The sequence below is a fragment of the Sceloporus occidentalis genome, unplaced genomic scaffold (assembly GCF_023333645.1).
Source record: "Sceloporus occidentalis isolate IW3139 unplaced genomic scaffold, rSceOcc1.0.p SCAF_110, whole genome shotgun sequence".
In the NCBI taxonomy this organism is placed as follows: Eukaryota; Metazoa; Chordata; class Lepidosauria; order Squamata; family Phrynosomatidae; genus Sceloporus; species Sceloporus occidentalis.
Genome location: NW_028317090.1, coordinates 3,182,403 through 3,207,668, shown reverse-complemented (window position 1 = coordinate 3,207,668; position 25,266 = coordinate 3,182,403). Strand labels below are relative to the sequence as shown.

The following is a 25,266-nucleotide window of genomic DNA, read 5'->3' as shown; positions in this document are numbered from 1 at the left end:
CAGATTTTAATTTGCTGCCTCACCTTTACATGTATTTGTGGTAAAAGCTTTATCGAAGTATCATACTGACCTTAGGTAATGTGTCTTTGTTTTGACATTGCTTAAACGCATCTCCAAAATAATCAGCTGCTTGGTTAGCCAATTTTGCTATTAGTGTATCTTTCATTTTATCTGAAATAAAAAGGAACATACTTATTGTAAGCTTGCGAGCAGGGCTCTCTCCACCAAATGTATCGGTTTGTCTTAGTCTGTCAATTCTTGTCTTGTCATATCCCTTGAATTTATGTATTGTATTAAGCGCTGCGTAAACTGTTGGCGCTATATAAATAAAGGATAATAATAATAATAATAATAATAAATTGCATTATTAAACTCAAAGTAAAAAAAAACTATTAAAGTTATGTGTGCATACCGCTGGGCTTATATTTATCTCTCCACCGTACGGGACTCGTTTAAGCTTTAGGCAGTTTGCCTTTAAATAGCTAGATGAAAACAGACCGTGAAAGCTGATGTGGTACGTATTTCCTAAAAACAGAGCCTATACAGACCAATAAAGGCTTTAAATGAAAACACTAAACATAAAACCCGGCCTTAAACGGTACGCATTTGATGCAACCAAACCTTATCCAATGTTGCCTATCAAACTAACCTTTGTAACATTTTCAAACAAGGCATCATACAACTAAAATGTTGCAAAATTATAACATGTCATTTTGCAAGGTCAATAACTATTCTGAACAAATCAAGGACAAATGTGTGACATGATCATGAAATTGTTTGATGGGGTAAATTGGAGTGGCCGGGTTAAATGATAGGTCATAGGCACAGACTGACCAAAATGTGGCCTTTTAGCCCCCAACCAACCAGACAAACCCACGCATGGGTGGTATCACTGTAATCAAAAGAACACATATCAGGGTGACATATACAAGACACCTGAAGTACAATTTGTTTGATAAAATTACAAAAAAATTACTACCACAAACTTTGGCAAAGGCTGGTAGTAGAATCTCAGGCACGGAAAGGTTAAGATAGCATTTATTTGAAATACTCTGGGGTGTCTAGTTCTCAAAAATATAGGGTTTGATGGGGCAAATTGCATTGGCTGGCTTTAAAGATAAAGAATCCCCAATACTTATGCTTCCCATATGCGTTTTGAAATAGCGTTTGCTGAATGTGCACATATTCCTTGCTTTTTGTATCGAAATACATTTTGATGATGAGATGTGTATGTTTATATATTTACATATATTCAGGGGTTAGCCCTCTTTTTAATGTGCTTCCACATTTGCTACTGGAAGGTTTTCTTTGTTTCTTAGTACTATACTAAGTTTATGTAGAAATGCCTAGCACAAGATAAATATAAGGATGTGATATCTAATACAATATTACAATTTCACTAAAACATACTTTGAAAGACTATTTACCTCTGGTAGCTTTTAAGAAAAACACCTCTTGGGCTTGTGCAAGCATTATTAGACCGAGTGTGCCAACTGTGTCTGGAGAGATATCAACAGTAGGATCTCGGTTTAATGAAGACAGAACCGTATCTTTAATGTGTGAAAATGCTCCACTAGCAAGCTGTAAAGACAAACAAAACATTATGAAGACAGACAGGTAAAACATAAGCAAGGACTTCTAGAAGTAAAGTGAGCCATCACTAAACAGGTAGAACTTGTATTTTAATTTGCTATCCTCTTAACTGCCAACGGGGGCAGTACCACATCACACGCATCAGCAAGGCTAAATGCAGCCTGGTGTTCTCTATGCTAGGAGGGCTGAAAGTTATGGTCCCAAGCTGAGCTATTGAATGTGACAGTCACAGTGAATTCCCCTTCTGGGGATATCAATGAGGTCTTGATGTTTATGTGTGTGAAGAGCCAAGCTAGCAGATAGATACACACACTGTACTATAGGGGATGTTGCTCAACACAAATCTGTTTCTGCAGTTGCACATTGCTTCAGCAAATTCAAAGTAGCATGCAAAATGTGTTTGAAAACAGGTTTGTTTTTTTTTTACTGCCAGCTTGAGTTTGGTGGGGAAAACAGATGCACGAAATGTGTCAAAAGGAACTTCATGCAATACCGGTGTAGTGCAGTGTAAATGCACAGAATATATATGTGCGTTTGCTAGGGCTGCAACAAATAATCAATTCAAATTGTTAATGATTTTCATTATTGATTAGTTTAATGATCTATTTACAGTTTTATACAAATGTATGGCATTAGTTTTATGATGCAAAACCAACTTTAAGACCAGTACTAGTATAATATAATACTAGTAACTGTATTATCTAGCAAATACTGCATGATTATGGCTGTCTGCCAAGGCATTCATGTGACCTGACAGAAAGTTTTGGTTAGGAAAGTATGAAAGCAAAGATTTCTTTACCTGGTAATATCTTGAAGCTGCTTTCAGCGCCTCGTCATTATCAAGGTTTTGTTCTGATGCAATCTGACTAGCTAGTGCACCTATGTTGAACAACACGCACGTCTTCTCATAACCCAAACTAGGAAGAGCTTGAAAAACAAAAATAAAGAATGAATATTAATGCATAATAATTATAGCCAATTGTATCTATAACAATGTGAATACAATTTAAATATTTTTTTATATGACAATTAAGGTCACAAGAATTATAACATTACGGTTTATTGGATTTGTGGAACCACATGGCAGGTATTTCATTACTAGGTACTGTACTTTGCATAAAGTTAACATTGCATCTAATCTTATACCATCTGAATGAGTTAGTTAGTATAGTTAAATTGAAACACACCGTAACTCAAAATTTAGTGACTGAAGCCCTTGCACAACAAAAAATATTTATGCCCACACTTGACATAACATGTGTTGCTTTAGCCACCAATAACGTGTTCAACATCTATGACATGAAATGACATGACATATTTTAGTTTTTTTGTGAGTTTTACAATATTCTTTTTAAAAGAACCCAAACTTACCAAGCTTTACAGAGCCTCCAAAGATAGATCCTTTATCAAAGGCATCTTTCCATGTGAACGTTAAACAGAGCTATAAAATTAACAGGAAAAACATTGTTAACCAATTCAATGAACATAATATTAATGATGGACAATAAGATGGCAAACATGGGTTTACAGGTAATGCATATATTTATATGAAAATATTTTAAATGTGTCAGATTTTTAAACCCACATGGTCTCTTAAAATCTTGAGGATGCATAACATACTGCTACACTCTGCACTTAAATGTCTTGGATCTTGTTATTGTCTTGGTCACCAATATTTAGCCATTATTATTATTTGGGGTTATTTATTTGCTTTTTAACGCGTCTGATAGGTTATTGTACAGATTTCAGGCAATTTATGAAATCTACAGTGCACACTACATGAAGTTCATACAAATGTAATTTTAGATTTAAATACGTTTAGTAACTTAACTCCTTAATGACAAGACTATCTTCCTTGTAGTACACTTTGTGACTTTTGTTTTGTTTTTTTTTACATTCTTCCCACTGTCGCTGTTTAGCTGTAATTTTCTGTGCACCCACACACATTCTATAGTTTTTTCCAGGACAAACAGAGCTTTCTTTAGATTTAAACAAATGTTAAAATCTGGTGGTTTTTTGTTAAAAAGTGGACTCACTTTTATTTGAGAAAAAAAAACAACTGCTAAATAGATTGTATTTGTCCTGAGTTTAGAAATACCCAATGCTTTTATTTTCTTTGCAAGTTATTGGGCACTAATTAGAAAGTAGCGTTTTGCTATTTCAAAACCATTTATTTCGTATCTTTTCCCACACACATTGCACTTCAGGTATGAATTCACCACTCCTAGTATATGTCGCTGTCACAAAACACCCCAATGTGTGTTCAGCAACATCTCCTGAGCACAGTGATACCCCACATGCATGTGTTTGTTGGGTTGTTCAGGGACTAAAAGGGCACGTTCGGGATGTGAAAAAGTCTGCATATCCATATAGCTATTCCGTTTTCCATTTTACAGTGAAGAACTTTTACTCAATCCCTAAATGGGATTAACCGCGATTTCTCGTAATTTGTAGTTTGTGTGCCATCGGGGCCTGTACAATAAACATTCTTTTTTATTAAGACTAAATAAATGTAGATGTAATAAAGCCATACTAACATCAGTTCCAAAACTACGTGTATAGTAGCACTTGATATCGTTAAAGATCTCTGCACATAAACTTTTATGTAAGTGACAACTCCCAAAAAAACAATTTCTTACCGTAAATTTTCTTTTTCCTAGTATAGTGGCAGTACGTATGGGTTGTTCTTTCCCCTTAGGACAAGCTTCTGAAAGACCAATCAAAAAGTAAACTCCTCCCCTCTTACCCATAAAAGCCGGCAAACTGGAAGAGTCCTCAGTAATAACAAGAAATACTACTCACTTCAACGTATAAGGGAGGGAACTACGTACTGCCACTATACTAGGAAAAAAAATTTACGGTAAGAAATTGTTTTTTCCTGCGTATAGTGGCAGTACGTATGGGATATAAAAAGATCCCTTACATGGGTGGGATAGATGCATTGACCGCTTGAAGAACATGAAGGCCAAAGGCAGCTTCCAAAGCTGCAGAAATGTTAGCCATTATAGGCTAAGTATTCCATGAAGACCAGGTTGCCGCTTTGCAAATTTCTTCTGGGGAAGCTAAGGCGTTAGCTGCCCAGGAATCGGACATAGCTCTAGTAGAGCGCGCATTAATATGAGTCGATACATACACTTTACAGGATACAGATTGTGTTATACGCTGTAAAAAAAAAAATACACAAATCATATAGCTTACTACACAATGATCATTTGGGTGTCGCTGAGCATTGGGATACGTGATTTACTACGATACACAATAAATTGATGCTGTTGGAAAAGCTTGTGTTGCTCATGTCTGACACACATTGCAAAATGTTTTGACCCTTCACAGGCTCAGTGTCCTTAAAGCGACAAACAATGCTATCCACTTTACAGGATACATAGGCTCAACGAATAGTATGATCAAGCCATCTAGCCAGAGTAGATTTGGACACCTCCTGGCCCGCAGATTTCCCATGAAACCGAAGAAACAGGCGGTCTGACCCACGAACTGTTGCAGTACGTTGAAAATAGACATGAAGAGCTCTTTCGACATTAAAAGAATGCCACAAGATCTCTTCTGGAGAAGAAGGATTAGGAAAAAAGGTGGGTAACACTAAAGACTGGTTAATGTTAGTCCGCGACAAGACTTTAGGGAGGAAAATGGTCGGAGATGCAGAACTACTTCATCCTGATGAAAGACAATGAACTCACTGGATGACGAGAGAGCCAGAATAATAGCCTTGCAAAAAAATAAAAAAAAATTAAAAAAAAGCCTAATAAAAGGGATCCGAGGCCAAGACCAAAGCAAGAAGTGACCGAGGACGGACACTTGTCCCTTCAGGGTAGCCACCTGGAGACCTGCATTGAACCCCCTCTCAAGAAACTGGAAGATGACTGGAATAGAAGGAGGATAGCTATGGAAGTCTTGATCCTGGCACCATTCTTTTCGAATTTAACCACTGACCGGCTATAGCACCGTGAATACCTTCTCCTGTAGAATTAGCCTTGCAGCATCCATGCTGTTAAGCAAAACATCTGGAGGGTGTGTATATGGACATTGCGGTTTCCCAGTAGATACTGGAAGTTCCCAAGAACAAATCGTCATCTGGAGCAGGTCCGAGAACCCACCCCAGATTGGCCATAAAGGAAGGATTGCAAGCACCCTGGCTTTGTCCTTCTTGAACTTCTGGATACGCGGGATCAGAGCTACTGCGGAAACACATAGGCTAGGTTGATTTGCCATATCGCTATTAGTCTGTCTAGAAAATGAGAATAGTCTATTTGTAGAGAAACGCAAAAAGAGGGGTTTTCTGTTTTGTCTTGTAGCCATAAGATCTACTTCTGTACGCCCAAACTTGACGACCAACCCGTCGAAAAATAACTGGGCTCAGAGACCACTCTGTCTGAGAATATCTTCCCCTGCTCAGGTCGTCTGCCAGTGTATTGAAGGCCCCCTGATATGACATGCCGATAGATCTCAGAAGATTATGGGCCCATATCAAAAAAAAATAAAAAAATAATAATCTCCGAACAAAGACATTGAAGCTTTCAAGCCCTTGTGCCTCCTTGTCTGTTGAGGTAAGCTACTACAGTCTCATTGTCTGACTGAAGCTTACGTGGGGGAACATAATCCACGATTTGAACACCTTTAGGGCTAGAAAAACTGCACTCAGTTCCCTTTAGTTGTATGACTGGCTTGCCTCTTCTGGAGACAATCTTCTTTGGGCTCTGTGGAACCAAAGGTGAGCACCCCAACATGTCTCGGGCGCATCTGTTGCGACAATGGACCAGTCTGCTGGTTGAAACAAAGCCATCAATTGAGCTGTAGGAGAACCACTCTTGACACCTGGATCTTAGAATCTAACTCCTCTTGAGACCTGGACCAGCTGGAAAGGATCTGCCACTGAAGTGGCCTCATTCTTGACCGGGCCCATCTTACTGCTGGGATGTTAGAGGTTAAAAACCCAGGAGACTCATTGCTTTCCTGATTATACAAATCGGATATCGTTGCAGATGGTTTGATCCGCGTGATCTTCTGAGAAGAAAGGTGCAAAAAGAGGGATACAGAGTCCACAATGCAACCTAGGAAATTGATTCTCCTGGATGGAGTAAGATTAGATTTTACTATGTTTATGATCCATCCCTGTTCTAAAAAGGCTATTGAAGTCTTCAGTTGGTGATTTAGTTGACTTGGACAGGATGCCTTGAGAAGCCAGTCGTTGACATATGGGATGACGGCTAAACCGTCTCAACTGCGCCACCAGGGGACAGAGAAGCTTTGTGAAGACTAGAGGAGCGGTAGCCAAACCCGAAAAGAATAGATTTGAGATGAAAATGCTTCAGGCCATTCTTTGTTCTTACAGCAAATCTCAGGAACTTCCTGGAACTAACTGCCATAGGGACGTGTAGATACGCATCTTTTAGGTGTATAGTGACCATGAAATCTCCTTCTCAGATGATGTTGGAAACGGATATAATGGCTTCCATTCTGAAATGTTGATAAGCGATACAACGATGACAGATGGTCTTTAAATCGAAAAAAAAAAAATTAGAGAATACACTCCTCTCCAGTGATGTTCCGAGGGCACTTGTTCCTTCACTAACAACTTCAACACTGCTGCCGACAAAACTTTGTTCTTACTTTTTGTAAGATAAGAGGAACACAGGAAGTGGTCCCGAGGAAGAGTGAAAAACCCTGATCTTGTAGACTACAAAAACTATTTGTCTATACCACTCCAATATTCATGTGATTTCTGTAGACTAAAACCATGCTTTCTGAAAGTGTAGCAGGCGACCCCTGCGCTCTTGCCTTCCAAAGGCCTTCCTTGTTCAAACAGCAGGTCGCATAAGTCTGCTTTAGAGGCTGTATCCGCCTTCCATATATCAACAGGGCTTGGTAACAGCTGCTCCCGCTGAAGCTGCTTTACTTCTGAAATGCAGCTGCTTGAAACAATCTCCTAACGGCTGTTTCGGCTCTCTCATCCATAGCGTCTCTGAGTCCCGCTATCTCACCTATAGAAAGCGCGGTTTACTTAGATAACTGTGCACCTTGCACCTCTACAACAACAACTTGCACCTCTACCTTTGGAAACTCTTGCCATTAGATATCTTCTTAAAACTTGAATTGCTTAAAAATAAAAGCTTGATTGCCGGGGTGATTCCACTCCCTCTGCATCAATTCCACTAATTTGGGAGGAATAGGGGAGACCCTTCTTAGTTGCTCTCAGTTGAAACTGAAGAACGCAGTTAACTTCTTTAATAAACATGTCAATTTCTCGAGGTGGAAATCCAAATCCATTCTCCGAATCATAAAATGAGCGAGAGCATTCCCCCGAAGAACGGTCAGACAATGCTGCCTTTAATGCCTTTTGCAGGTGACTCAGGTGCAGGAGATTTAGCCGCATCTTTAAATGCTGAAAGGTCTGGGATAAATTATCTTGGAACAGCATAAGAATGAGTGCATGTCTTTTGCTTTTCTTTTGCCAAGATGTCCGCAGCACACTATTGTGAAGTCATTTTTCTGTAGCCGTCCAGGAGCGGCATATTACACTCTGCACAGGCTAGATATCTAGCTTTAGAACCAGCTATTTTAGCAGGAGGAGCAGGTTTGTCTGGGAACCTGACGCACACTCTTGTGGTCAGTCAGGTTTGCACAGCTTTAAATAGGCTGCCAAATAATCAGAATTGGCGCCATAAAAACGATCCGACCCGCGCATGCTCAGATCGCGCTACAGGATCACCGTGGAACGAATAACCACCCGGGCGTTTGTTCCACACGCTCCTTCTCCGGAGCCAAAAAGGATAGAGTGAACGCTGCCTCTGTAAGCCAGTTACAAAGCGCGCAGCACGGAACTTCCACCCGGGAAGTTTAAACCGCAGCCAAACATTCACCCCCCCGGCAACAACCCGTGTGCCGCACCATCAGAAGAATCCATGAAGCTGTTCACTATACGAGGGACAAGAAAGAACTGAGGACTCTTCCAGTTTGCCGGCTTTTATGGGTAAGAGGGGAGGAGTTTACTTTTTGATTGGTCTTTCAGAAGCTTGTCCTAAGGGGAAAGAATAACCCATACGTACTGCCACTATACGCAGGAAAAATATGGATCATATTACCTCGTCTACCACACCTCCAACAGTTATTTATTTGGCTTAGGAACATTTTAGACAGACGACTTGGGACTAAATACCATCTATTGCATCTTTCTTCAATTCAGTTGACATGTTTATATGTATTCATTAAAAATTATTCCATTCTTGTTTTGGATTTTTTATCTCATTTGATATGGGCAGAAGGGAGTAGAGCTTCTTTATATTAAATGATTTTTAATACATTTAGCCAAAAAGTGGTCTAAAGAGGGTGAGCTGAGCAGATTGTTTAACCCCTTCAATCCCCTATGGACGTACCGGGACGTCCAAAAAACGCCTAGTAAAAAACCCCTATGGACGTACTGGTACGTCCAGCCCTTCGTGCAGCGTCAGGGACACATCCCTGCCGCTGCACGGGAGACCAGGCTTGTTTGACAGCAGGGGATATCCTGTCCTCCAATGAGGCACAGATGCTGCGATCTCTATGCACGTCTGTGAGGACCTGCATAGAGATCACAGCTGTTACGTTTCAAACTGCCCGATCGCGCATTCCCTTCCGGGTTGCGTCACTGCTGACGTAACCCGGAAGTTCATCGGAGGACAGGATATCCCCTGCAGGGGATATCCTATCCTCCGATGAGGCACAGACGCTGCGATCTCTATGCACGTCTGTGAGGACCTGCATAGAGATCACAGTGTTATCGGTGCAGGGGGATCGCGGGGAGGGGAGTAAGAAACCATGTCTCTCACCCGCCCTCCCGCCCTGAAACAGAAAAGCTGGGGGAAAAAAATGGTTAGTCATTTAAAAAATATTAAAAAAAATAAAATGATATAAATAATAAAAAAATAATAATGTGAGCTGTGATGTCATTGTGACATTACTGGCATGTTCAGGAGGTCCCTAAGAAGACCTCTAACCATTTGTGTGTAAAAAGAAATATATAAAAAATGCAAAAAAATTTTTATATATAAAAAAAATACAAAAAAATAAATAAAAAAATTTAAAACCTAACATCCCATTGTCCTAGCATAAGATCTAGCTAGTATAACCCTCCTGCCCCCGTTCACAACTCCCAAACCCGTTAAGCCATAGGCATAAAAATTATACAAAAAATGTACACCTTATAGTATGCTCCCTGGTGCTGGAAAAGTATGGAAAATCTATATAAATCAGGTATTTCTGAAATCAGGACACCTGAATTGATAAACTTGGAGGGGATTTTCCATCACTTTACCTAAATTTGTGAGGATTCAGAAGGAAAATTAAAAAACTGTTTTTTCTAATTTTCGCTAGTTTTTAAAAAAATTTCTCATTCTAAATTTTCAGCTAATTATCCAACTATGGTATCAAAAGAAAGCTATCTCTCCTTGAAAAAACAATATATAGTTTACATGGGTACACTATTCACAGGAAAAGAGAATCATCTCTGAACCGAAAAATGGCAAAATTGCTCCGGGCTTTGAGGTACCAAAAACCCCTGGGATTGAAGGGGTTTAATGATCAAGTTGCTGCGTCATTGTGAAACAAATGTTTTTGTAAATAATGTCTTACCCTTAATTATTAAAATGTAAGTCAGGTACATTATTTATTTGAAGTGGCAAATACCTCAAGATATGGTTGTGAATGTCAAATGTTTTCCTGAATCTTTTACAGTACAAGTGGACGACTGAAGGACGTTTTCCCTGCCGCCATGTAGTTTGATACGATACCGACCATGTGGCGCCATGGTATGCACTTAGTAAAGGTCTTTAGCACACCATCACAGCAGTTCTTGCTGTTCCTGGGTGCTTCAATGCCAATATGTGTACTTTTGACCTTGGTCATCACAGGTCTTGCATTACAGAAAGAATACTTAGAATGTCAGCTCTGCCGCTCTCTCACAGTTCTTTTGCGAGACTAGAGAGGCAGAAAAACATTGTTACATATGTATGTCCTACTCTACAGTCCTTTTAATTTAATTTTACAGTGCTCTGTACATAAATAGTATAGTGTACGGAAGGGATTCATTTTCTTTAGTGTTGGCGGCAATTGCAGGTTTACGTTTTAGGTGGAAAGGGGGAATCTTAATTAAACCCACGTGGTAAAAATGGTAAAAGTGACTGAAGGGGTTAAACTATAAACAGTTTATAGTAGCCATCAGCTTGCAGTGTAACAAATTGTAACACTTACCTGGCTCTCTGTAAATGGGAACTTAGGCTCTATTGAACACAGTTGATCGTAATACCTATAAAAACACAAACAAAAGGATTGTAAGTAGGGCTGCAACTAACGATTATTTTCATAATCGATTAGTTGGCCGATTATTTTTTCGATTAATCGGATAAAAAAAATGAATAAATTTTTCATTTATTTAAAATAATTTAATAAACAAATGATGTTAAATACAAACAGCAGAATAAAAAAAAACTTTGATAAAATACATTTCTTGTCTTTATTTCCCAACCAGCCGCCCCCAATTTATGCACATTTGAGCCCAGGCTTGCCACACTGCCTCCCACACATACCACTCCACGCTGCCTCCCACATATGCCACTCCACGCTGCCTCCCACATATACCGCTCCACGCTGCCTCCCACATATACCGCTCCACGCTGCCTCCCACATATGCCGCTCCACGCTGCCTCCCACATATGCCGCTCCACGCTGCCTCCCACATATGCCGCTCCACGCTGCCTCCCACATATGCCGCTCCACGCTGCCTCCCACATATGCCGCTCCACGCTGCCTCCCACATATGCCGCTCCCCGCTGCCTCCCACATATGCCCCTCCACGCTGCCTCCCACATCTGCCACTCCACGCTGCCTCCCACATCTGCCACTCCACGCTGCCTCCCACATATACCACTCCACGCTGCCTCCCACATCTGCCACTCCACGCTGCCTCCCACATCTGCCACTCCACGCTGCCTCCCACATATGCCACTCCACCCCCACATATGCCACTGTGCCTGATACGCCTTATACCCCCTGATACACCACTCCATCCTCCCCAGACATGCCACACTACCTCCCAGACATGCCACGCTGCCCTCCCCACATATGCCACTCCAGTCTACCCCCAGATATGCCACTGTGGCCCCAGATATGCCTTATACACCACTCCGTCCTCCCCAGACATGCCACACTGCCCTTCCCACATATGCCTTATTTAATGTATATGCCTTATACCCCCAGATATGTCACTCCGTCCTCCCCTGATATGCCTTATACCCCCCAGATATCTCATAGTCCCCTCATAGAGTCACAGACCCGTTCACAGCACACTGGCACCATACTTTTTTAAATAAGTACTGGGTTAATCTTCACTGCCCCCAGGATTTAGATTCCCCTTAGTTTGGCCCCCCTTTATCTCTAACTGCACCTTAAGTTAACTTTATTAAATTAATCAAATTAACCCTCAGTCCTCATCATTAAATTAACCCTAAACACCCCATTAACCATAACTACCCCTAAATTAACTCTAAATACCCCATCAAAACAACTACCCTAAATTAACCCTAAACACCCCATTAACCATAACTGCCCCTAAATTAACCCTAAACGCCCCATTAACCATAACTGCCCCTAAACACCCCATTAACCACAGCATCCCCTAAATTAACCCTAAAGACCCTGTCAACCACAACAGCCCCTAAATTAACCCTAAACATACCATTAACCACAACTGCCTCAAATTAACCCCAAACACCCCATTAACCACAGCTGCTCCTAAATTAACCCTAAACACCCCATTAACCATAGCTGCCCCTAAACACCTCATTAACCATAACTGCCCCTAAATTAACCCTAAACACCCCATTAACCATAACTGCCCCTAAATTAACCCCCACCTAATTTTATACTTACAGTTAGATGAGTGTCACAGCCATGTGGTTCTGGCCTTCTGGGAGAAGGAAGGGGCGGGGCCAGTTGTCACAGTGATTACAGGGTGGGGCTGGTAAGTAGGAGCTGCTGCTGTGAGTCAGACTAAACGGATTATATAATGAGGGGTATTTTTCAGAGCGTTTGCTCTGAAAAAACCCTCATTTTATAATCGATAATAAATCGATTCAACTAATCGATAATGAAATTCGTTGGCAACGAATTTCATTATCGATTATTATCGATTAGTTGTTGCAGCCCTAATTGTAAGGCTAAAAGGTAGAATACAGTGAAGGAAAACATTTATTTGATCTATAATTTCAACGGTAGGTTTATTTGAACAGTGAGAGAGAACAAAAAATCCAGAACCACATTTCAAATAAATTATAAAATTGATTTGCATTTTATTCAGCGAAATAAGCATTTGATCCCCTATCATTTAGCAAGATGTTTGGCTCCCAGGTGTCTTTTATACAGGTAACAAACTGAGATTAGGAGCACTCCCTTAAAGGGAGTGCTCCTAATCTCAGTTTGTTACCTGTATAGAAAAAGACACCTGTCCACAGAAGCAATCAGATTCCAAACTCTCCACCATGGATAAGACCAAGAGCTGTCCAAGGATGTCAGGGACAAGATTGTAGACCTACACAAGGCTGGAATGGGCTACAAGACCATCGCCAAGCAGCTTGGTCACAACAGTTGCGATTATTCGTAAATGGAAGAAACACAAAATAATCATCACTTTCCCTCGGTCTGGGGCTCCATGCAAGAGCTCACCTTGTGGGGTTTCAACGATTGTGAGAAATCAGCCCAGAACTACACGGGATGATCTTGTCAACGATCAAGGCAGCTGGGACCATAGTCACCAAGAAAACAATTGTTAACACTACGCCGAGAAGGACTGAAATCCTGCAGCGCCTGCAAGGTCCCCCTGCTCAAGAAAGCACATTTACAGGCCGTCTGAAGTTTGCCGATGAACATCTGAATGATTCAGAGGAGAATTGGGTGAAAGTGCTGTGGTCACGAGACCAAAATAGAGCTATTTGGCATTAACTCAACTCGCCGTGTTTGGAGGAGGAATGCTGCCTATGACCCCAAGAACACAATCCCCACCGTCAAACATGCAGGTGAAAACATTATGCTTTAGGGTTGGTTTTCTGCTAAGAGGACAGGACTTCACCGCATCAAATCATCAAATGGACAATGGATCGGGCCATGTACTGTCAAATCTTGGGTGAGAACCTCCTTCCCTCAGCCAGGGCATTGAAAATGGGTCATGGATGGGTATTCCAGCATGACAATGACCCCAAAACACACCGCCAAGGCAACAAAGGAGTGGCTCAAGAAGAAGCACATTTAGGTTCTGGAGTGGCTTAGCTAGTCTCCAGACCTTAGTCCCATACAAAATATGTGGAGGGAGCTGAAGGTTCGATTTGCCAAATGACAGCCTCAAAACCTTAATGACTTGGAGAGGATCTGCAAAGAGGAGTGGGACAAAACCCCTCCTGAGATGTGTGCAAACCTGGTGGCCAACTACAAGAAACGTCCGATTGCCAACAAGGGTTTTGCCACAAAGTACTAAGTCATGTTTTGCAAAGGGGTCAAATGCAAGTCAATTTATAAAAGCTTATTTGAAATGTGTTTTTTGTTTTTGCTGTTATTCTGTCTCTCACTGTTCAAATAAACCTACCATTAAAATTATAGACTGATCATGTCTGTCAGTGGGCAAATGTACAAAATCAGCAGGGGATCAAATTATTTTTTCCTACACTGTATGTGTTTGCTAAATGTTATACCAATGTCAATTTACACAATATCAACCAGGACAATCTGCAATGTGACAAATGTTTAAAACATTTTTTAAAAGCAACATTGTGAAATACTAGAAAATATTTTCAGGGTTTCTTTTGTTAAATTCATTAAAGGGGAACCCCCACCTATCTTTTTATCTCCAAAGATTGTGCTGGACTTCATTGCACTACCATAAGGAATCAACGCGATAATTTTGTAGAGAAACTCGCCAACATATGAGATTGCCAAAAACAGCAGCCTCCAGGTCTACAGATTAAGCAAATTTATTAGAACAAAAGGAGATAAAACCAGGCTGTGGTCAAAGCCAATCTAAGTTTTTCGCTAAAAGAAAACGTCACTGGATATCATTGCCCATAAAACTTCACTACAAGCGACACACACACACGAGCTCCAAATGCACTGTCCAGTAGCTGATGGGTTCAGGAGAAAACCCCCAAAACATTCATTTGAGCCATTAAAAAGGAAGAAATTAAGAGCTGCAGTGGAACGGCTCCCCATTTGTCTAATGTTTCCCTCCGACTGGCTGCTTGAACCCAGAACATTTGCAGAGCCAGCACTGGAACTCATTGACCAACAACTTTTATGTTAATGTTAGTTAATTTAGGTTGCTAAAAGATGGCAGGTCCATATCATTTATTTCTTCAAAAAAATCTAACATAAGAGGCAGGAGGTTTGCCAATATACATGATATGACCAAAAGTATGTGGACAACCCTCCTAATTTTTGAGTTTAGGTGTTTCAGTGACACCTATTGCTAAGGTGTATGCCATCAAGAGCATAGGCATGGGGCCAAACTGAATTGCGGAGTACCTTTAAAAGTGGTAACTGTCTGAAGCGTGATACAAGATCCTGGGTTTGGCAGATACCAGGACAAGCCTGCCCAACAGAACGCATAGTGTCTACACCAGGGCTCGACAAATCCCAGGAGTTTGTCAGCCTCTTACATAAAATAAAAAAAAAATGCCCCCGCGTCACCACGGGGGGCGCTGCTGCTGCTGTCTGCCCAGGAGTCTGGGCAGACAGCACAGCCACTCAGAGCCCGCCCCCGAGCCTGAGATCACTCCCACGGAGTGATCCTGTAGGCTGAAACCGCGATTGCAGGAAAACCTGCAATAGCGTTTTCAGCTGTCACAGGCAGCTTCAGGAAAGGGGGTTCAGTGTTGATTGGGTCCCCACACAAGTGTGGGGACCTGACACAACATCCCCCTGCTGCCTGATCACTCCATGAGAGCGACAGGGCAGCGTTAACCCCTTCAATGCGATCGCGGCATTTAGGGGTTAATTCCCGTTTTGTAAGGGGCTCTGCTGCTGGTGGTCTGCCTGGAAGCCCAGGCAGACCAGCAACAGCAAAAACCAGCCCCCACAAGCCCTTTGACTCCTGTAGGCATGGAAGCCTACAGCAGTCATCAGAGACTCCCCCCTGCAATGGCTGGTCTATAGACCAGCAGTTGCGTCCCAGCTGCCAGTGGCAGCTTCAGGGACAGGGGGAGAGGGTTCTTTGGTCTCCACATGAGTGTGGAGACCAGCCCCAACACCCCCCTGCTGCCTGATCGCTCCATGAGAGCGACAGTGCAGGGTTAACCCCTTCAATTCCACAATTGTCTATAACACATTTGTGGCATTGCAGGGGTTAACATTTGTCCCCACAAGCTTGTGGGGACTAAATATCAGTCAATGCTGTGCTCCAATGGAACATCAGCATTGAAAGCGTTAATATATATATATATATATATATATATATAAAAACCAAAAAAAAACCAGCACTGACCTAAAAGTCCAGGGTGCTTCCAGGTCAAATGCTGTGAGTTTAGTAAGTGGGCTGATGATGATCAGATCACTCCTAACCAACAATTAGTGTAAAAAAAATTCCTGGCTCCTAACTTTTTTAGCTGGCGCCTAGATTTACAACAAATTTGTCAAGCCCTGGTCTACACTAATATTTGGAGGAGGAGGAATTATATTCTGGGGCTGTAAAAAGGAAGGCATGATTGACAACCAACTGTATGCCAATGAAGTGAAATGGTGCTCCGATGCAGAGATCCAATAGGCAAAGCCCCTCTATACAAGACCTTAAAATGGTCTCAAACATTAATGGAGATTTTCTCTGCAGAAATGCCTTATACCCCCTATATGCCACTGTGCCCCATGATATGCCTTTTAACCCTCTATACACCACTGTGCCCTATGATATGCCTTTTGACCCCCTATGTGCCACTCTGCCTCCAGAAATGCCTTATACCCCTATATGCCACTCTGGCATTTAGGGGGTTAAAAGGCATATTATGGGGCAGAGTGGCATATAGGGAGGTATAAAGGCATTTCAGGAGGCAGAGTGGTATTAAGGGAGTTAAAAGGCAAAACTGCCTTATGCCCCCCATTTAACACCCCCCCTCCCTCCTCCAAACTTACTGGTGCTTCTGAGTTCCTGGTGCGCAGCCGGGGCAGCGTGTAGAGGTCTATGCGATTCGCGTAGACAAATTCCGCTGCAGACACACCGATGGACACAGACAACCCCAGCTGCTAACCGCACCTCCTTCCGGCTGCAGCGGAAGTTGTCTAAGCGAATCGCGTAGACGTCTACCCGCTGCACGGACAACACACCGGGGAGTCACAAGCAGCGGTAAGTGGGGGGGGGGGGCAAGGGCATAAGACAGGAGAATCCAGGTCCCCTGCAGCGCTGCTGGGGATCTGGATCTTAGTCTCAGTCAGACCTAGTTGATGTCTGATTAGAAGGCGACCCCGATTATAAGACGAGGGGTATTTTTCAGAGCATTTGCTCTGGAAAAAACCTTGTCTTATAATCGATCAAATACAGTAATTGAGAAAACAAACAGGTATTAAACTCTTCAGCTGCAGAACGCAAAACCAGGAAAATTTCACTGAAGCAGCATATCGTGCATTAGCATAAACTAAAAAAGTAAGTTGATTGAAGGAAGAGATCTGCGTATAAAGGAGAGCAACCAAGTTTGTATATAAAACGTGTTAGTCTAAAAAGTTTTATAATACATTTATGAAAAGATGGTGAATGTTCTGAAAGTGACAAAAAGAATGCCACAGCTTCTATCAGGTCCATATCTCTTCTCGATGCAGGCGTTCCTCTGCATCTACTCTGGTATGTGGCAACTCCCCTGGCTCATGTTCCCATCTTCGTGGACACAGAGCGTGTCCTCCTTCCATGCTAGCATCCTGTGGACGGTTTCAAGTGGCACATCGCCACTTGGTGGCCATGCACGCAATACATGCTCCCTGTGTTTTAGATTCAGCTGTCGGTCACTATGGCAACATAGGTGCGGCTGAGATGATTTGAAGCTCGGGAGACTGTCCTTTGCATTTATATAAACCTGCCATATTAACAACGACAGAGCTCAGTTATACTGCGCCTTTAGAGAGGCAAGTCGTTCTCTGGCATTTCCGGCATTCTGTTTGGTGGCCTCTTATCCTGAATATTGGCTTATTTATCGATTATCCTGGCCTCTGGCACCCTGAACTTCGTCTTGGCTACAGTTTATCATGAACTCTGGTATCCAGATATCTGACCTCCCATACAAAATACATATTTGGTACATATACAGAAAAAACATGGGGAAAAACACAAAATATGAATTAGTAAATTTGCTTGGAGATCTGACAAAATCCAAATGAGGTTGAATACCTTTTTGATTCTTGCATTTCTTTAGATGGTGGTTTGCCGAGCACTTAGAATGTTTCAGGAAAGCTATAACAGGGAAAATAACCTTCTCAAAAGGCTATAAAAGCACCCACCCCAAAAATCAATTTTACGTTACAGTTCAATGATGAATATGGGCTATTCCTTATTTCCTTATCAATTAAGCAGGTAAAAGGTCTGGAGTTGATTCATGGTTTGGAAGCCGTTGCTGTGCACCCACAACATGCGGTCAAAGGAGCTCTCAACGCAAAGTGAAGCAGGCCATCCTTAGAATGCAAAAAAATAATCAGAGACAGGAACATTAGGAGTCACCTTGGTACATTGTGAGAGAGTAAAAAAAAAAAAAAAACGCAGTGGGGAGCTCTGCAACACAAAAAGGCCTGGATGTCCACGGAAGACAACAGGGGTGGATGATTGTAGGATCCTTTCCATGGTAAAGGAAAAAGCCTTGACAGCAAAGCCAAGTGAAGGACACTCTCCAGATGGTAGTCATATCATTATATAAATCTACTATAAACAGAAGACTTTAAGTGTATAGGCATACATTGCCTGCTCAGATTGTTCCCCTTTCTGACCTTTCCATCACTGTCGATGGTACCACTATCTCTCCTTCACAACACGTCCGCTGCCTCAGAGTGACCCTAGACTAAAACCTCTTCATCTTTTATCCCTCACATAAAATCTCTCTAAATCCTGCCGCAACATTTCTAAAATTCGTCCATTCCTGACTGCCAGCACCGCAAAACAACTAATCCACTCCCTTGTAATCTCCTGTCTAGACTACTGCAACAACCTACTTACTGGCCTGCCTCTCTCCCAACTATCCCCAATGCCTCTGCCAGACTAATCTCTCACCTGACACTCTGCATCTACCGCACCTCTCTGCAAGTCCCTCCACTGGCTCCCCATCCATAGCAGAATTGAATTCAAAATACTTACTCTATCCTACAAAGCTCTCACTAACGCCACTCCCCTCTACCTATCGTCCCTCATCAGCAAATATACTCCAGCCCGCCCTCCAAGATCCAACAGCGACCTGCTCCTTGCATCTTCACTTACCACCTCCTCCCATGCCCACCTACAGGACTTCTCTTGCGCAGCACCAACCTTCTGGAACTCTCTTCCCCGTGCTGTCCAACTCTACTCTCTTTCAAATGCTCCCTTAAAACTTTTCTCTTCAGAGAAGCCTACCACTAACAAAAACATCAAAACTTCTCTCTCACCCAGTTACAACCCTTATCCCGCCCTACATTATCATTCAATACCACGCAGTCCTCACCCCTTTTCCACCTAGATTGTAAGTTCCCGCAGGAGCAGGGCCCTTCATTCCTCTTGTACCTGTATTTCAATTGCTGCATTGTACTTGCCGTTATCTGTAACATTTTCATCTTTGTACAGCGCTGCGGAATCTGTCGGTGCATTATAAATAAAGTATATTACACCTGTAAGTTTAATTTTTAATGTTACCTATGTTATTACCTTCATGTCATATTCATATAAGATATGAAAAAGACACCTAAATATACATACATACATAAGAAATCATGTTTTTGCAGGCTTCTTAGGCAGCACTCACAAGTGATATACCAAAGATAAAGGGGTTGGTTATATAAGAGCTTGTAAGTAGGGCTGCAACTAACGATTATTTTAATACTCGATTAGTTGGCCGATTAATCAGATAAAAAAAAAAAAGTTTTTTTATTTAAAATAATGTAATAAAAAAAACAACTTACAATTTACACGTTCATCTCTTTATCACAATGCCATTTCTCTACTCATCTTCTTATTTTACTGACATAATAAAAGCTACAAGAACCCAGTGTTTCTCAAACTAGGTTTTAATACAAAGTCATTAGTAAATATTAATTCATATGTTAACTATTTTTCATATTTAATTAAAAAAAAAAAAAGAGGAAAAAAGCCTTGTTTATATTTTCTATTATTTACCAAACTGCCCCCAGTTATGCACATTTGACCCCCAGCTTGCCACTCTGCCCCCAGATATGCCTTATACCTCCTATATGCCAGAGATTCCACTGTGTCCCTTGATATGCCACTGTGCCCCCGATATGCCTTATACTCCTTATATGCCAGTGATATGCAGCTGAGCCCCGATATACCTTTTACCCCCAGATATGTCTTATGCCCCCCTGATATGCCACTGTGCCCCCGATATGCCTTCTACCTTCCAATATGCCACTCGCCCCCATTTATGCCTTATACCTCCCTATATGCCACTGAGCACCCTGATATGCCACTGTGTCCCCTGATATGCCAGTGATATGCAACTGAGCCCCCTGATATACCTTTTACTCCCAGATATGTCTTATGCTCCCCTGATATGCCTAATATTGTATGCCTTATACCCCCTATATGCCACTGCGCCCCCTGATATGCCTTATAACTTCCAATATGCCACTCGCCCCCATTTATGCCTTATACCTCCCTATATGCCATTGTGCACCCTGATATGCCACACCGCCGCCCATAAATGCCCTGTACCATCCTGAAATTCATTATATTCCCTGATTCACCACTCTGCCTGCCCCAGATATGCCACTCTGCCTCCCTGAAATTCATCACACCCATACACCACTCTGCTACCATGAAATTCATTATACCCCCCATACACCACTCTACCTCTCTCCCCCCCTCCCATACACCACTCTGCCTCCTGTCAGCAACGGAGGTTCACAAGACACCAGGGAGTCGGGTAGAGATGCAGAGTGGTGTATGGGAGGGGGAGGAGGCAGAGTGGTGTTTGGGAGCCACCCTAGCATACACCACTCTGCCTCTCTACCCAACTCCCTGGTGTCTTGTGAAGCTCCGTTGCTGACAGGCACTTTCACTGGAGCTTCATAGAAGCCCCAGCAGAAGTGAAGGTGAGTAACGGAGGCTGTCTGTGCGCATCGCGCAGACCCTCACCAGCTGACAGAGAGGATGATGCTCTGCAGGAGACCTCAAATCTCTGTCAGCCGGTGGGGGTCTGCACGATGCGCACAGACAGCCTCCGTTACTCCCCTTCACTTCCGCTGGGGGTTCTAAATCATGTGATGCTGGCGCTGCATCATAGGAGCCCACATCGCATGGACACCCACCGGCTGATCTTGAGGGGAGTCCAGGTCTCCTGCAGCCTTGCGGGGGATCTGGATTCTAGTGTTATAATCCGATCTCTGTTTGAGGTCGGATTATATAAGGAGAGGAGTTTGCTCTGAAAAAAAACTTTTATAAATCGATAAAAATCGATTCGACTAATCGATAAGGAAAATCGTTATCACAATTTTCATTATCGATTTTATCGATTAGTTGTTGCAGCCCTACTTGTAAGACTCTTCCACCAAAGGAAGCATTTCCAGCAGAAGATAAGATCTAGAGATTTTTTGCCCTCTTCTGGAACCCACAAAAGGAAATAAGAAGATTCCTGTCAGAAGTAGCTGGGTCTATCTCATCTCTTATGGAAGTCTGAAGTTAATTTAGGAATAAATTCTGGAGATAGAGATAGCACCACCTTATCAGAGTAGAATTGCAGAAAGTCAAGTAAAGAGAATGCTTGTAATTCTCCAACTCTTCTTGCTGAGGTAATAGCTAACAAGAAAAATGTCTTGAGTGAGGAAGTATAAGGACACTTCCTGGAAAGAAGTACTAGGTTCAAGTCCCAGAGAGGCACTCTGTGTAATATTGGGTTGTAAATGGGAGAGTGCCACCACAAACCTCTTGAGACCAAAGATGCCCAGCAAGCCTGTAGTCAAGGAAAGAACTTAGCGTTAAGATCTGGACTTTAAGTGTAGCAGGATGTAATCACTGGTAAAAAAAATAATAAAAAAAAAAATAAAAAAAATGCTGAAGGACGTCAAGAACCTCAGGTGGAGAAGGGAGAAATTTGTCTCAAGCAGCACCAAAAAGAAAAGGTTATCGAGATAACATATTTCAAAACAAGTGAAAATCTCCAAGACATCCTCTTTAGCACTCTGGATTTGGAGAACGTATAGTGTGTTGAATTATTAGCTCCTGTCATATCAGGAATGGAAAGCAGGGCAATACAGATTCATCACCGGATCTGAAAACCAGGTCCGTGGTCTGACTGGTGCATCTTCCAGTGTGTACTTCTGGATAACTCTGGGCAGAAGTGGAAGGGGGGGGCAGGCGTACCTAGCCGGGGTACAGGTAGGTCCCGTCACAGGTATCTTCTTTCTTCCTCTGCATCTTCGCAGACATAACCCAGAAACTTCCGCCACAATGGCGGCGCTGCAATGATGTCCTCTGTGATCCTCTAATCCGGGGAGATGATCTCGCTGCAAGTGCACCAATATTGCCCTCAGTTCATGTGACGGCAAAACGATGGTGCTTGCGGTGACGTCCTCTCCTCCGATGTGGATGAGGACATGATTAGTTATAAGCTTGTTGATCCAGCGAGGAATGAGATTTCCATGTCAAGAAGGATTTTTTTCCCCCCTTTCTTGGTACACAATTAGAAATCACCTTTAATGTGTGTTTTTTCATTATTTCGGGAGGAACATTGTGGATAAACATGTTGGACTTGTGTCTTTTGCAACAAACTACCGTATTTTCTGGCGTATAAGGCGACCCCCAACTTTTGCAGTTAAAACAGAGTTTGGGCTATACTCGCAGTATAAGACTACCCCTCTACCCAGTATACAATAACCAGCCAATCACGGCAAGCACTGTACCGTACCGGTGATTGGCTGGTTGTTGTATACAAAGCCTGCTTGGATTGGGTGGGTCAGCTCTCCCTAACATACGTACACACCAGCTTACAAACACACATACACTGCCCGTAACATACGCCTGTCCATACATACACATTTATACACTGCCCTCACCACACACCCCTGCCTTTACACACACTGCCACTCTGTGTGTGTGCCCCCCCCCGAGATATGCTGCCACTCTGTGTGTGTGCCCCCCCCGAGATATGCTGCCACTGTGTGTGTTTGTCCCCCGAGATGTGCCCCCCTCCACTAAACTTACCAGTGCAGACTCCCAGAGTCCCGGGTGTCTTGCGGGGCCGGCAGGGGACATCTATTCTACGCAGAACGGTATACAACGGAAGTTGTATACCGTTATGCACTGGTAAGGAGGATTGTTAAAGCTTACCGTGCAGACGTTCACCGGCGAGTGTAAACAACCTCCGCTGCCGGCACGTCTGCGCGATATGCTTTAACAATCTCTCTTGCCGGGACTCCACCCGTGGGAATTCGCGGCAAGGGAGATTGTTAAAGCACACCGAGCAGACGTGCCGCCAGCGGGGGTTTACGCACATTGCCGCTGCACGTCTGCGCGATGTGCTTAGACAACCTACCGTGCCGGCACTCCCCCCCCGTGGAAAGTGCCGGCAGGGGAGGCCGTCTGAGCGTATCGGAGAGTAGGATGCATGCCCCCTGCACCGCTGCGGGGGATCTGTATCCTAACCCTGCCAGACCTCGAGCTCCCTGTTGGGCTAGTTAGAGGGAGGTCGTGATCAGTTGGGCGCCCGCTGATCAGGGCTAGTTGGGGAGATCACGATCTTGCACCTACCTCGGCGCGGCCCTGAAGACCGGCCCAGGGGAGGCGGCTTCTCCACTCGCCCCTCCCCTAGAGATTCGTGATTCTCCAGTCCGGCTCGGTAAGTAAGTATACCCAGCGTATAAGACGACCCTCGACTTTTGAGAAGATTTTCTCGGGATCAAAAGTTGTCTTATACGCCGGAAAATATGGTACTACGTGTACTGTGTTATCAAAGATGTTTTTCATCTCAAAGCAGTAGTTACAATCTGTTAATTAAATACAAATATGACAAGACCTGCAACCTTCTATTGTGTATATGTTTCTTGTACTGGATTTGTCCAGTTGATCACACTAAGTGGGGTTCCAGTATTTAAAAAAAAACAAAAAAAAAAACAACAAAACAAGAACAATCACCATATACCAAGGCCACCTTCCCACTGTGGAAAAAAATAAAATAAACTCAACTGTATACCCTTGAAATATAATATGATCATATGTAGGCTATGATATAAAAGCAGGTATCCAATGGAGATCCTTAGAGTTTCATGGTGACTGACATATATATTAGGAGAGCCCTTAAAACCATTTTCCCACATTTATTGCTGAACAAATTTAAGCTCAGCTAGTAACTATATATTTGGTAAATACTCTAAACCGCTTTAAGCTACTATACTTTATATAATCTGCATATATAACCCTACTCAAAACATTTTTGGATAATTTAATATTTAGCCTACTTTAGTAAACTACTACACTAGTAAGACAATGTATTGCAATGAAACGAATAATTAAGACATGAAACTACCCACTATTACTCATTACATCACGATGTAGGTAACATGGTGTATATACACACCTTTTATTTCCATCTACACAACCGCATTCCTTTTAAGATTGTGCAATGTTAGCAAAGTGATGTGACGTATAGTATTCTAGCCAAGGCTAACATTCAACTGTGACAGAAACAAGTTGGTCTTAAGAAACAGTAGCTCTACACATATCGGGCAGGTTCTAACACAGGCCGCGCCTCCACCTTTATCCAGTGTTAAATTAGAGAGCAATGGCGCGGCCCTAACTCGGTAAAAGCTTTACCTCATGACAGTTTCAAGCGAGTTTTCATGTTTGTCCAGCGGCTTTCCAACTGAAATCTTACGCAGCTTGTTGAACTCCTCGGCCGCGCGACAATAATCAGCCTGCTCGTCTCCGGCAGGATAAACGCTTTGAATGAACTTTGACAGCGGTTTTGCTATGTCCACTTCGGACGTCTTCTTGAGCGGTACCGAAATGAAGGTGGCCATATCCGAGCACCAGTATGTACCGCTGTAAGAATACACAAAAGTTTAAACCACGACCTTCTAAAGAAACGTCTGGTTGGGTTGACGATCCAGACAGCGAAAAAACTTCCGGGTGCTTCGTGATCACGGGACCCGTGACGATCAAAGTAGCCGCCCTCAAAGCAAACAGCGTATTGCAAGATATCTCTGTCAGGTGACGGTGACGTCAGGCATGTTGTCTGTAAAGAGATTAGTGAGGAGGAAGGGCATTTAGTTTAGGTGTGTGGGGTTTTCATTAAGGTTTCTGCAACTAATGTTTCATCTCACGAAAGATTACTGGGATGGTATTCTCTCCCAAGCTTTTCTTTTAGAAACTATATGAGAATCGAAATGGAGGAAATTGTAAAACAAGGGCAAAGGATGGGCCTGTGGGGATTTTGTTGGTTATTTTTTTAAAACCCACCAGTCTGAACCGAAACAGTC

General features: G+C 42.7%; 1 protein-coding gene across 3 annotated transcripts in view; it reads right to left on the bottom strand.

Annotated features, from left to right (window-relative positions):
- Nucleotides 1–24,807, bottom strand: part of LOC149283188 (programmed cell death 6-interacting protein) — a 58,641-nt gene extending 33,834 nt beyond the window's left edge. For all 3 annotated transcript variants that reach the window (XM_089497884.1, XM_089497885.1, XM_089497886.1), the window contains exons 1-6: nt 24,602–24,807; nt 10,834–10,888; nt 2,965–3,034; nt 2,393–2,520; nt 1,428–1,581; nt 71–171 (exon numbers count right to left, since the gene is read on the bottom strand). In XM_089497884.1, the coding sequence (XP_089354010.1) occupies nt 71–171; nt 1,428–1,581; nt 2,393–2,520; nt 2,965–3,034; nt 10,834–10,888; nt 24,602–24,807 (714 nt within the window). The remainder of the gene's footprint in view (nt 1–70; nt 172–1,427; nt 1,582–2,392; nt 2,521–2,964; nt 3,035–10,833; nt 10,889–24,601) is intronic.
- Between the last annotated feature and the right edge of the window lie 459 nt (nt 24,808–25,266).